At 45.8% G+C, this 14788-nt stretch overlaps 1 protein-coding gene across 2 annotated transcripts in view; it reads right to left on the reverse strand.

Moving 5' to 3' along the window:
- Nucleotides 1–2188: 2188 nt before the first annotated feature.
- The window catches only part of RSU1 (Ras suppressor protein 1), a 195484-nt gene continuing 182884 nt past the window's right edge, over nucleotides 2189–14788 (reverse strand). For both annotated transcript variants that reach the window (XM_082648421.1, XM_082648422.1), the window contains exon 9: nucleotides 2189–3447. In XM_082648421.1, coding sequence (XP_082504547.1) covers nucleotides 3345–3447 — 103 coding nt within the window. In that variant the 3' untranslated portion in view covers nucleotides 2189–3344. The remainder of the gene's footprint in view (nucleotides 3448–14788) is intronic.

Raw genomic sequence — 14788 nt, forward strand, 5'->3', positions numbered from 1 at the left:
GGCTGGCCCCGTGAGCCATGGCTGCTGAGCCTGCGCGTCCGGAGCCTGTGCTCCACAACGGAGAGGCCACAACAGTGAGAGGCCCGCGTACCGCGCAAAAAAAAACAAAACAAAAAAACCCACAATCAGCACACATTGGTTAGAATGGCTATCATCAAAAAGACAAGGGAAAAACTGCTGGCGAGGATGTGGAGAAAAGGGAACCCTTGTGCACTGTCTGCGGGACTGTAAATTGGTACAGCTACTATGGAGAACACTAGGGAGGTTCCACAAAAATTAAAGCTGGAACTACCATATGATCCAGCAATTCCACTTCTGGGAATATATCCAAAAGATGAAAACACTATGTTAAAGAGATATCTGCACCCTCACATTCACAGCAGCATTAGTCATGGCAGCCAAGACATAGAAACAACGTCGAAGGATGACTGGATAAAGAAATTGTGTTATATTTATATAAATGGAATATTATTCAGCCATAAAAAGAGGGAAATCCTGCCGTTTGTGGCAACATGGACGGACCTTGAGGACATTACGCGAAGCGAGTTAAGGCAGACAGAGAAAGACAAATACTGTATGATCACTTACTTGTGGAATCTAAAAAACAAAATGATAGGAAAAGAGATCAGATTTGCAGTTACCAGAGGCACGGAGTGGGGCTGGAGGAACTGGACGATGGTGGTCAAAAGATATAACCTGCCAGTTATAACTAAGTACTGAGGATATCACGTAACACTGCTGTACTGCATATTTAAAAGTTGTTAAGAGGATGGATGCTAAGAGGTCTCATCACAAGAAAACAAACTTTCTTTTTTCTTTTTTGCGGGTACTAATACGAGATGATGGATGTTAACTAAACTTACCATGGTCATCACTTCACAACATGCTTAAGTCATTTATAATGTATACCTTCAAGTTATACAGTGTTTGTCAATTATATCACAATAAGACTGGGAGAAAAAAAGTGCTACCTTTTGAAAAGTAGATATTTTGTAAATCCAGTTATCAAGTAACCAAAAAGACTGTATGAAAAGACGTGAAAACACACTTTGGTGACAAAAGAAAAGCAGAAAACCCCCTTGAGATTTTACATTACGCCTTGCACTTACATATATGATATTTTCTGGACTGCATAATATACCAATTCTGTTTTGAAAAGATATACATTCAATATTTTCTGATTATAAAAATATACATGCTGATTACAGAGAATTTAAAGTACAGAATAAGTATAAAAAGGAATTAAAAAATTTTTAACCTACCATACAGAAATAATTTATCAGCCATAAAATCCAAGTCCATTTCCATTTTTCTGTGTATACATATTATAAACACAATTTCCTTCTTCCACAATTGGGACCACTCATATAGTTTTTTAAGTGTGACTTTTTTTTACTTAACTGGATATGATTATCTCCCTTTGCCCCTAGATATCGTTCAATAATTTTTAATGTCTTCATAAAAGTTTATCATGTGGATACACCGTTAACCCTCCTTTCCCATCTTAAAGTTTTGCTAGTTATCATTAAATTCCTACCACCTTTCTGGAGAGAAATTTAATATTCCCAATAGCAGCGTATAAGAATGTTTATCTCATATTACTCCCTCTATAGCACTTAACACGAGCTTAAAAAATATATGCACATTTCTTATTGTTACAGCTGTCTTATTTTTGCTTTGATTTATATCTTTCTGGCTACTAGTAAGGCTGGACTTTTTTTTTTTCCATGGTTCTTGGGGATATTTCCTCCCGGTGAATTTTCGTGCATTGCCCATATGTCTATCTAGAGTGTTCATCTTTTAAAAAAAATTATTCAAAAGACTATATTGTGGTAGTTTTACTAAGGCTTTGTTGCTAGTTTAATTTTAGATGAAGTCTTTCCAATCACCAATAGTGGAGGTATTGTTCTTCCTCCTGTTAATTTCACAAGCTAAAAAAAATTTAACAAAAGTCAGGCTGAGGCAAAGATTGCAGCTAGAAAAATTACATCAACGAAATCCCCAAACAGGTGATGGCACCTGGGAATTCTTCTTCCCATGGTGAATGTTTTATCAGGAAGTTATCCAGAAACAAGAAGTATAGACCTTCAGTAGTGATTTCTGTGATTCGAACGCATCCATTTCCTAAGTAACTCAGGATTTTTGGCTGTGTTTTGATTCTGGTTTTTTCTCTGTTCCAGTGGTCTTGGTCTCAGGGTTTCAGCTGTGAGATGGAGAAAAGAAGATGCAGGGGTAGATACAGACGATCCACCTGAGACAATGTTACATCTTCACACACCTTTTAAGACATTCCAGGGTTGGCAGTCCCTTTAGCGCAAACATTCTGCTTGGATGTGTTTCCACTGACATACACATTACTGTAGATAAGAGCAAAGCTGCCTACCACAGAGGTAAACAATTACTTGTTTAATGATTCTGCCGCTGCAGTTTCTACACTGGGTGTGGTATAGAGTGTGCACATTTACACAACTTCTTTGGCATCATCACAGTCACTTAGGAGGATGCTCTGATATGAGCAGATTTTCTGCAGTGACAAGAAACACACTTGAGTATTTTTCTCTCTCTGTTTCACAGCTCTTGTCGACCAGCCACTGGCAGAAGTCACCATTCCTTCAGCTAAGCAATGCTGCTTTCCAAAATCTTTTGGCAAAATCTCCAAGAGATTTGTTTTTCTGCTCCTTCCTAATTTAGAAACAGTCCTCAAAGGAAAAAAAAAAAAACTGACAAATCGATGTGAGAAGAAACTAACTCTGATTTAATGCTGCATTTCTTTCATGGAAAGTTTCAGAGTTTATCATCGACAACCAATAAAAGTAGATAAGATCATTTGGGGGAGAAAAGTAAACAAAAATGGGTATACCCAAGATCAGATTTTTTTTTATTCAAGAAGCAACATGTGACACGAAGTCAAGATTTTATTAAAATCATTGGAAGTTGACATAAAATCTCGGCGGTGAAGGAAAACTGTTAATAAAGCAAAAATAATGAGTTCTGTGAATAAACAGTGTTAACTGTAGCATTTAAATGATTACATGATTTTAATTATTCTTTTCATAATAAGCAACTCTGTGAACATCTATTCAAGGAGCTGAAAGCTGTGTCTCATATGGAATTTGCAGCTGAACTAAGCCTGCCTTTGGCAATTTCAAGGAAACAAATGGAAATGGTTTGAAGAACTTATGAAAAATCTACCACCCACCAAAAGAATTTAAAAGGTAAGGTGGTAAGCGCTAGAAAGAGAAAAAGCAAAACAAACACACACAGTATTCATTTGTGAGATAGAAAAAGAGAGAACCGAAGTAATAAGGAGAGAAGTCATCAGGAGTCCAGCCCATGCCAACCCCTTATTTGTTCTTGGCTGTCAGGGGTTTCCGGCTGATCTTTTTCGATTTGTCATTATTTTTCTTCGGCGGTTCTGGGTTTGCCTGCATGTGTCTGCCGTAGAGGCTGAAAAGAGAGAGGAGGGGACACCGTGAGATCTACCTTGTGAACACAAGATATGCTTCTATGGCAGCGTTTTCATCAACAGATTCATCTCTAGGAATATTCAGGAAGCCAAAGAACACCACAAGGTCATTTCTGTTTTCTCTGGGTCATATGCTGGATTTAAGAACTATAAACTGTCTTACACACACACACACACACACATTCTCTCTCTCTCTCCCCACCATGCCATGAAGTCCAATTCTGGACAAGTCTCTTGGAATCCTACACTCCCTGGGCTAAGTGTGAAATCAGCAAAGGAAGAGAGAGCCAGGACTAGGGGGACCATGACGCCTAGCCTGGCCGATCCGGACTGCAGCTCCACGGGCCACGAGTGCTGAAGTCGACAGTGACAGAAATTGGGCCGAACTGAAAAGATGGAGTGTCCACTTAGTGCAAAGGGAACAGCATTCCGGCCCGAGAACCCCAGGGCCGGGTGACGTGACAGAGAGCGATGGTGTCTGAGCCCTCGCTAGCTGCTCACCCGTGACGGATGGCGCTGGGATGGCGACCACCCATCAATGCCATGTTAATAAGTGCCGCTGATTAAATGTTGACAAAGTAGCCTACGATTACAGCCATGGCATCCCTCGCAGAGCAGAGTGAGCTCCGCGGCTGAGGGGCTGGAACCCAACAGCAGGTAGTAATTAATCAGTAATTTATGAGTAACTCTGATTAAACGAAATTAAAAGCCACCCTAAGATAAATACAGCTCAACCCTAACTCCCCTTATTGATATAACTGTGCCGCTGAGAGAGGCAGGTGGGTGTCTCAGTGCTTCCAGAGGGAAGGCAGTGTCTGACCCCACTTGGTGCAACTGCCTTATGCTAACTGAACAGGGCGGACACAAAGACTGACCTTCCTGTACAAGGTGTCCCGTGTTCTAGGATCCATGCAGGGAATCGACACCCTCTCCTGCACTGGGCATATACTGATGCTCTTGATGACACCGACGCTGTGGTTGACAGGCCGAGGGAGGGACCTGGTGCTCGGAGCTGTCCAACTGACTGGACGCTTAGGGAAAGCTGGACACTGGGTTTTGACAGGTCAGACGTAGTCTATCTTCTCCAGAGGCTTCCAAGCATCTCCTCAGAAGCAGTAACAAGCAGCATCTACCGACAGTGGTCACGAAGATGGGTTTCTGCTCCCAAGGAGTTTAGAATGCAGGACGTGGCAGCAGACAGAGCTACGAGCTGAAGAATGTTAAGTCCAGCCAGGTGCTAGGAACATTCTCCGGGTAAAGGGGAGGGTGAAGGAGGTACCACATGTCCTAGATGGGTCATATCAGCACTTGCAAGTCAGCGTTCAAAGTCTGTAGAAGTTCCCTTAGAGGACTTCTGGCTAATTGAATGGAGACGCAGGCCCAGTCCTCCCCGGCACCCCTGAGCAGAAACATCTTCCTCCCCAGGAGAACCTGCCACCCAGGAAAACGGAGCTTCAAACCAACACAGGACCCCCTCCCCTAGACTTTAAAAAGAGCGGCTGGTTCTGTGCCCTGGACACCTGGGGTTCCTGGATCCAGGGAAAGAAACATTGGTTTAGGCAGAAAGGAAGGTTCAGCCAGTCCGGCTTCACCACTGTTGCCACTCCAACCCCCAATGATGTCCCTGTCCTAATACCCCCGGAACTCGTTATTGTCACCTTACAGGGCAAAGGGGACTCTGCAGAGGTGAGACTAAGGATCCTGAGACAGGAAGAATACCTTGCATTACGTGGGAGGCTCCAACCCGTGCACCACTTCCCCTGCCCCTCCAGCGTGTCTCCCAGATACGCCAACAGGGAGAGGAAACCCTGAGCCAAAGTGGAGCTGGCCCTTACATTCCTCACCTTTATCAACACACCCTCTGAGACAAGCGTATCCTCTCATGGCGTCTGCCCGTCTCCGCCTAGGATGCCGCTTTCCTCCAGAGCAGGGGCTTAGCGCTCCAGTGGGATGTGCTCCAAGCTCCGCCCGCCTGGCACGAAGCCAAGGTCTGACTACCCTGTTCTGTGCATTCACACGGGCACCTATGGTCTCAGAACCTGCTCCCATGGTACTGCTTCCTTACAGCTTCACGTGTCTCTCCTCTATTTTCCAAACTCTTATCCCCATAAAGGAAAGAAGTATACACAGTTTTACTCGCAGACAGCATCAGATGTTAAGGATTACAAAAATCTGCAGAAACACAACTCCTTCGCTCACGAATTTGGAAACCCGGCAAGACTCAGGTGCTGGGAAAGTGATATCAAAAGAAATAAAGGGGTCAGAGGAGGGAGAAGAGACGAAAGACGTGATGCAGGCCTGCTGGGGACCACATCCTGAACACGCAGGCACGGAAGCCTTCCCAGAGAGGGTGGCAGTGTCGCGGGGCCCTGACGGCGGTAACCCAGCAGAGTCATTTCAGAAGGCGGTGCAGAAGCTGCTCGGGACTCAGCAAGGCTCCTCTTTTCAGGAAGGAACTGGAATGTTCCAACGTTTCAACGCCTGCCTTTTCGGACTCAAACCCCACTGCGTGCCCGGCCTTCCTGGGGCTACACAGCAAGCCACTCGCTACAAAGGGCCGGACGGGAGATAGCAGTCCTGAACTTGATGCTTAAAATCCTCGTTTTGCCACTTTACGAACCGTTCGTTCTGGGCAAATGATTAGCAAGCCTCACCCCACCGTGCCTCAGTTTCTTCATCTGTTAAAAGATGATGCGTTTTCTCACAGGGTGGCCATGGTGCTGAAATGAGCCTGGCACCAGGACAGGACTATTGGACGTGGCCCACGAGGGCTTGTGGAAAAACAAGACTGATGTGGGGTTATAGTCAGAGTGATTAAAAGAAGATAATTATATGATTACTTTACTTCTCTAGGGCTTTTTCCTCTGAAAAAGAATACAGTATTTTTTTATCGACGCCAAATCCCCAAGCATCTCTGGAAGAAAGGTTCGAATCCTCTTTGAAGAGGGCACCTAAGGCAGAGCTAAATGCATTGCCCCACTTCTTCTGTGAGTCACCAGCAAAGCCGGGATGACTGTGCCCTGCGCTGCGGGACGCTTTCCCTCCTCCAGCTGTGTGGCCGGCACTTGACTCTCATCTGTAGATTGGATACATGAGCGGCCATTCCTACCTGGAGACGTGGCTCTGGAAGAGCAGTAAGGACAAGCATCTCAGGGTCCCCAGTCTTGGGTTCCACCAGCTATTAGCCACGGGGCCTCCAGGCAATTAAGTAAGTGTAGCAGGCAGAATAATGGCCCCCCAAAATGTCCACATCCTAAATCCCTGAAACCTGTGACTGTGTTACCTTATATTGCAAAAGGGACTTTGCAGAGCTGGTTAAGTTAAGGATCTTGCAATGGAGAGATTATTCTGGATTATCTGGGTGGGCCCAAAGTAATCCCAAGGGTCCTTTTAAGAGGGGGGCTGGAAGGCCAGAGTCAGAGATCTGAACAGGCTCAGCTGCCGGCTTTGACGTGGAGAAAGGAATGCAGGCAGACTCTAGACCCTAGGAAGGCAAGGAAACGCGTTCTCCCCTGGAGCCTCTGGAAGGGCAAAACCCTGCTGACGCCTAAATTGCAGGCTTCGACACCCGGGACTGTAACATAGTACACTGGTTATGGTTTGGGCCTCTAATATCATGGTAATTTGTTATCACAACATTGTCAATTGGCTATACCCCAATATAAAATGTTAAAAAAAAAACAAAAACCGATCACAGTCATTTGTTAACAGTAGCAATAGGGAACCGATACAGTAAGTGAGCCTCTCTGAGGCTGTCTGTGAGGAGTTTGCTTAATTTCAGCAGGGGGAAAAAAAAAAAATTCTGGGGTAATAATTCACTGAAAAGAAGGAAAAGTTAAAAACTAAGTTGCAGAGAGGGCGCAAAGGAGTGTCCCCAAGGAAAAACGGGTGCTGTTTCCACTAGAGGGAGAGGAAATGGGCAGGCCAACTGTCCCCTCTCTGCCACAATGAGACAGGAAGGGACTGGCTCTCTCCATACTCTGAAGCTAAGAGTCATGGCCCATGCTTGAGATGTCCCCAGGATTTAATTCATAGAGGTGACAGGGAGGAGACGGAGAGGTCTGTGCCTTTGAAAGTGTTTTGTTACATGCAGCTGTGTGCAGGGCCACACGGGGAAGCACAAGGGCTGGTTAGGAGACAGAGGTGCTCAGGAGAGCAAAGCCCAGAGCCTTTATAGTGGTTTCACAAAAAGGAAGGGGTGAGGCAGGGTACGAGTGAGTTTAGAAGTGAATGATGTGATTAAAATTTCAGAGCCCAGGGCTAAAGAGGTGATCTCTAGTTATCCAGTACCTGGCTCTGGGTCATGGGGAATACTGGCTTGGTGCATGTGAGTCAGAGAAAAGAGGTAGTTAGGATAGGGGTTCGGGGTTGGTTGGCTTGGATACGAAAAGATGCGCTAACAGATGAGTTGTTTGCTCCTCTAGGGATGAGCTAGCTTGGGAGTCTCCCCAGGCAGCAAGACCCCCAAGATGCCAAAGCATCATAAGATAGAGAAAGTGGAAAACAGGACAGATCAATACAGCCCACAGCCTTTAGGAACTATTGTATGCATCTGGTTGGATAGATCAATACAGCCCACAGCCTTTAGGATGGATTTCCGTCCCTGTGATCACCCATACTCTCCTCTCATGACGTACCTTCCACCTCTTCGACCTTGGAAGAGTCCCAACTACCCTCCAGACCGTGGCACAAGGTGCTTTCTGGATGAGCACATCCCCTCAGTGCTCTGCTCAGACAGTACCCATCCCGCCCTACAGGAGCCCTGGCGTCCTGCACAGGGGATTCTGGAGAACAGACCTGGGGCTTCACTCTCCTCTGCATTCCTGCACCCTGTCTGCCCCAAAGGACATGTGACATTGAGAAGGTGACTAACTTCTGTCACAGTCTGATGTCCTCCTCTGCAAAATGATGGACACTGCTACCTTGCAGGGCTTGTGGAGGGAGAGTAATCAGACATGGACAAGGTCCTGTGTGCGCAGGCTCAGAGCAGGGGTTTCAGAGCAAGTGTTCCAGGGCAGCAGCTGCTCCTTCAGCCCCTCACGAAGGCCCGCGGCTCAGGCGATGCTGGCCAGTTCCGCCTGCTTCTCAGACCCTGGCTCTGCGCATGCACAGAGCACAGCTGGGATCGACTTTGCCCCCATGAGCCTGTGGGGAGATCCTTTCTCGGGGAGGTTTCTGGTGGGCACTGAAATCTGACCATGCCGGCTTGAGAGCACTGACAGAGGAACCCGGCTCACGGTCACTGATAGGCCACAGCCGCTGGTGGGTCAAGTGATCCACTCAGTATATGGAGGGAAGCTGTGGCACAGGGTCTTGGAAAATCTTCTGTCCCCTGAAATCTGAGGTCTATAGAGGATAACTGGGAGATGTTCGAGGAGGGCAGAAAAATGAACAGAGAACCATCTAAAGTGACAGGACAGGATCAATTACGCTCAGGTGCCTGATGAACAGGCTTCTGTTGCTGAAGGGATTCCTCCAAGGTGAGATACCTGCAGATGCTCTGTGCTGTGGGAGAGGAAAGAGGCACCATCACTCGGCTCACAAGGGCTCTCGTTCTCGTCCCTGTGGGAGCGGGCCCTGCCCTGAGCTGCCATCTGCAGAATCCCAGCCAAAGACCAGCTCTGGAGAAATCATCATGAAATGATGCCACGGACGGCAGAGGTCACCAGACTGGTCATTTGAGAGGCATCCTATCCAAGCTGCCTGTGCACTGGCCCCCTGAAACTCCACGCAACTCAACACCCTGCCTGATGACACCTGAGATGGTACAGCAAACAATTCCAGCCCACCAGAATCAGAGCGAATTTCTCAACAAACACTATATTGACTAGTATGATATGTACGCTTTTCTACTGCTGATAGGTGCATTTTATTTAATACGGCCATCTGCATTTTGGGGAAAAAAAATCCATTTGAGTCTTACTGTTTCTGTTGGATCCAAGGGTCTCTTGCAGACCTTCACACCTCTTCATGGCTGCAGTAATGAAGACCACTGGGGACCATGGCTTTCCTTCTTGAAAAACCTCCTCCCTTGGCTCCAATGCACTATCTTGGTACTTATTCTTTCTCCAAACAATTCTGCAGCCCTTGTGGGTTTTGCTTTTAGCTCTCTCTATCCTCTTCCCTAGAAAGAGCATCTGATTTTGTAGCTTCCGTGATCATCTCTGAATAGGAGCCCTCCAAGTCACCACCATCTTCAACCCCTGCTATGCCTAATTCCCACTAGGACATTTCGCTATTGTAGCCAACCAAATGCATGCAATAGTTCCCTAGCCCAGTTCCTCAGGTCTGTCCCTCTGAAGTCTCCAGACCTCCAGGATCAACAAGATGAAGTCTTTTTGGCACCTGCCTCTTTCTTCAGTCTCAGTCCGGGGCCATGGTAGGATCTGAGCTCCAAGCAAAGCTGTATGTGCATTTTTCAGCAGGAGGCGAACACAGCTTTCATCAGCTTCTCAAAAGGTTTGTGACTCAGTGGATTAACAAGCTGCTTTACGGTACTTGCTCTTTTTTCCATCATCTTATGATTTTATTCATTCTTTTTCTTCTACCCTAAAATAGGCCTATACCACATGGCCATTAGATTATTATAACAGGTCCCTTCTTGGTCTTTTTTTTTTTTTTTTTTTCCGGCCGCACCGTGTGGCTTGGGGGATTGTGGGATCTCACTTCCCCAACCAGGGATCGAACACCGGGCCCGGCAGTGACAGTGCCAAGTGCCAACCACTGGAATGCCAGGGAATTCCCTCTTCTTGGTCTCCTTGATACCGATTCCTTCCTTCCTCCAATGCGTCCTACACGTGACTGACGGAATTCTCTCTCCTCGGTTTACGCATGGAAAACAGCGTCCGCTACCCACTGGATCAGAGAGCAACCACAGAACATGCCGTGTAACGCCTAACTAACCCACCTTCATCTCCCCCTGTTCGCTCACCATCCAAGCGCAGAAAGGCTGGTCTGGAGGAAGGCCGCGTGGACTGTAGGAAACGTGGGCAGAGTGTGAGTTTTGCCACCTATTAGCTAAGTAAACTTAGAGTCCCATAGCTTTCCAGAACCTCTGTTATCTTCACTGGAAAACGGTCATATCTGTATACCGTCTACCTTGCAGGCGATCTGCGAAATTTTTTAACACTAAATCAATCTAAGGCCTGGGATTAGTCTTTCCCGTCAGCCAGGATCCCTCCGGTCTCTGTGTTTTGCTGGTCTGTGTTGCTACTGCCTGAAACGCCTAGCCTCCACCCTCTCTGTAGCTCAGATCGCAGCCACATCTTTCGGCCTTTCACAGCTCTCTCTGACCTGCCGCCCGCCCCGGTCCAATTTCCGCCTTCGCCAAATACTAGAGGGTTTATTGGGATTTCGTCATTAAGTTCTTCATAAGATACAAAGTGATTTCTGCTCTCGGCTGTTATTTCCAAGTACCAGTAGAGCACCTGGATCAGGGCACCTGGTGAATAGTAACCATGCAATCAGCGTTCACTGTCACAACAAGCCAAGGTAGTTGGATTTATCTTATTATCTTATTATCTTTGCAAATGAAGGAACTGAGGCTTAGCAAAAGGTCTGGATCAAACCCAGGCAACAGCTCCGAAGTTCAAACTCTTTAGGCTCGAAGTTATCTTGTCTCCCATCTTTCTGGATTTCTCAGTTCCGTCCTCTTCAACAGCCTACCATTTTCCTGAGGGCGGGGACTTGCGGACTTCACTTCTTTTGTATTCTACATACTCAAGGCAGCTGCTGGAAACACATTGTGTGCTATGTAAATATTATGTTTCAGAATGCCAGGTATATGAGAGGTGCAATATGCTGTTCTTAAGTCATTTGCTCATGTCATATGCCTCCCTCCTGTTGTTTTGGGTGTTTCCATGGAAAGTCCTTATACAGACCAAGAAAAGAACCAATTTGAAAAATCTAAGTATATGGCCGGTGACAATAACGGAGAGAAATCACTTTGTGTCTAATCTGTAATCTTATGGTAGGATGCTAAATTTAAAATCTCCTCAAATGAATCTGTGGACAAAGTGTGAAGCCTAGATTATTAATAAGCATTTGCAGTATCTTTATTTATCCCATCTAGCAGCTTCTGAGGGGCTGGTGACAGAACCTTAGCACATAAATTGCTGAGTCTTAAAGAAAAAAAAAAAAAAAGAACAGTTACCATATTCCCATGAGCAGTCTCATTAATTCAAAAGGCAGTGATTTTTTGAGATCAGACCTCCAAGAGGTGGTTCCGTGAAATTCACTAACACCAGGATGTGTCTTTTACATTCGCCTCCATTATAACCGTCACCGTTCTCTGTCCCCAACACACAGTGTTAAGAAGAAATTATCCACATACATGTGGTAAACAGCATCTGTATAGACAGTCAAAAGGAATCTGTAGCTGGCTTAGGACAGATACTAAGCTATACAAAAATGTAAGGCAGATTTTAAAAATACCCCATACGTTCTAGACTCGCTCTCTGCCCCACGGAGGGGAGAAAGCAGGATTCTGGCAGAGCAAAACTAACAATCTCATGCACAAAAGATGCTCATTAAACTTCATCATCCTGTCTACTCTAATGATGCTTTTACTTAATAAAAATTCCCCGAGCAGGAGCAAGGATATTAGGCAAGGTCTTCGGTTATGTATCAGAGGTCTGAGCTGTCACCAGCAAGCACGCAGTTCAGGGGGTACGCTCCCTGGGGAAGGAGCAAATACAGCTTTCACAGAATACATGCAGAGAAAAATCAATGACTGCAACTCGCTTCCCTGCTTAAGCATTTAAGAGAATAGGTAATCCTTTTAAATTAAACTGCAAAGTGCTAAATGTTGCAATTTACAGAATAAACTAAAAAGCAAAGGAAACAAGAGGAAGGGCATTGGTAAGTTTTCTAAACAAGCTACTTCCTTAATAGACTTCAGACATGGAGTATTGGGGAATATTTTTTATGACAAGAATTATTTTGGGATATAGTATGTGTGGAGATTGAAAAAGAGACATCCAAACATGTATGTGTCTATGTGTTTGTAGCATACACACAGATATACAAACCTACTTATAGAGACAAGGAAGGGAGAAAATATTTCTATATGTGCATTTAATCCCTCCAAAAATTATTCCTAAGAAAACACAATGATTAAAATTCACTAACCTGAATCTGGCTCTCACAAGCTGAACAGTAATTATCTAATGGATTCGTTAACATGGACAGCTGGATGTTAATACTGCAGAAATCACAAATTATTGCTTTTGTCCATTGCATACAACCCACTTTAAATTTCGTATCCTGCCAATACGGACTTGGCTGGAGAGACAGGACGGTCAGGGCGAGAGTGCAGCACCACCCGAAAACCTGAATTTAAGGACAGTAAGATCGCCCTCCAGGTGTTAAATGATCGCGTCAACACAAAATGAACCAAAGCAGAAACATGGGAAGTTGCCCCAAATAACGCCAGCACAACTCAGGCCAGCCGGACTTGGCTGGAAGCCAAGCTGGAGACCCTGCCCATCAGAAGAGCGTGGTTTTGATCAGCGACTCGAACAGTGGGGTAGATGCCAGCAGTGGGCACCTATGCACTACCCAGAGAAAGGCGGTGAGGACCCAGCTGGGAGTTCTGTGGACGCCCCGATAGGACGCCGTCTCTAAGTGGAAGCAGAGAAAATAAACGTGACGCCACCACAACCCTTCAAAGGCTGGCCCGCTCCGGCACGGTCCAGCCGCCGGCCAGTTCTCTCCGTTCTTCGGCCACTACCCTCCATGTTCCCAATCTCCAGCACATAGACAAACAAATCAGGCCCCTGCCCACTTCTGAGGTTTGTACTTGCTACTCCCTCTGCCTGAACGTTCTTCTCCAGCTCTCCCTGAGGTAGGCACTCTTCCTATCCCCATTTCACAGGTGAGGGAATGGACAGAGACAGCTTCAATATCTTGGATGTGAATGGCTATGCTGTCCCAACTTTGGTGTCGAAACAACTCAGTCTCAAACCTCTCCCTTTACTCTCGGTGCGGAAACTGGTTCATACATGAGCCTGTAGCCAACCTGCGCCAACCAGAGAAAGACCTAGGACCTCAGCGCACACTGCTGGGAAGAAAAGTCCTTTCTTTTCTGTTTCAGTTGAATTGGGAGCCCAGGTCTGCTGCCAGCCATGGTGAGCTCTGTGAAGAGAGCCTGCCTGGAACACAAACCAGCAGACGAAGCAGAACTGAAAGGTGGAGAGAAATGGAGTCCAGTGACATTGAGCCCTTGATCATGCCATGCCTGAAGTCTACTGTACTGCTGGATTATTAGAAGCATAAAATAAATCATCTCCATTCCTCTTACGCTTCCTGTTTCTTGCAATCCAAGGAATGCTGAGTCCTGACTGATGCATCACTCTGGTCTACTTCAAACGTCAGTTCCTAACAGAGGTCTTTTTTGCCCACATTCTCTCTCTTTAACCATATTCACTTCCTTCCCACCCACAGTCACATAAAATTATTTTGATTACTTGTTGTTTGCCACCTCCCTGAATGGAAGATGAACTCCGAGAGAGCAGGAACCTTGTCTGTCTTCTTGAGTATCCTCTCCGACCGGCATGCCGTGGGCACATGATGAACGTTTGTTGACTGACTGAATGAAAACATACATCACTGTACTTACTAGAATGTACTGAAATATCCAACTACGCAAGTATCCTCCCAGCTAGATCATTAGCGCCTCTGAAGCAGGGACTGTCTTAATCCTTTTGTTCCTCCAGTGCCTGCCACACACGAGTCACCTAATAAACATTTACTGGTGGACTGAAAGAGTGTCTTAGCCAAGGAACATGTCCTGATTCATTCCTCAATTCCGTACTCATCAAGCGATGACAGACATGCTTTCCATTTAGAGCTGTCCACTGGAAAAAAATGTGAAGGCCAAGGCAAGTCTTCTACTCTTTAGGGGCAGTTATCCTCTGTTACAAAATTCTGGTCCTACATCAGTTTCTTATGTGTTTTCCCCAGTTTCTGCAGGGGTTTTGAGGCTGAAAGGGTGAGCAGTGAATGCATCATGGTGCCAGCTTGGGAGCCCAGTCCGTTTGCCTCCTGGGGAGATTCTCTTTCAAAGTACTGTGTGACCAGGGGTTGCCATTAAACTCCTCTACAGTACAGTGGGTTTTACTGAATATTAACCATCGTTTGATATTAGTAATAACTAGCTGAACACAGGAACAGCCTACGAGAGAGAATTAAGTTAAAATGAACATTATAAAAACACTGGGGTTTTCTTCCTTTCCTTTGGACAAATTAAACATCAGAATGGATTTTTATTATGGAAAGATAGGTGTTTTCCTGGCCACACGTGGTTCCTTGAGGAAAGGCTCA

Source organism: Grampus griseus (genome assembly GCF_964374135.1).
Source record: "Grampus griseus genome assembly, chromosome: 2".
In the NCBI taxonomy this organism is placed as follows: Eukaryota; Metazoa; Chordata; class Mammalia; order Artiodactyla; family Delphinidae; genus Grampus; species Grampus griseus.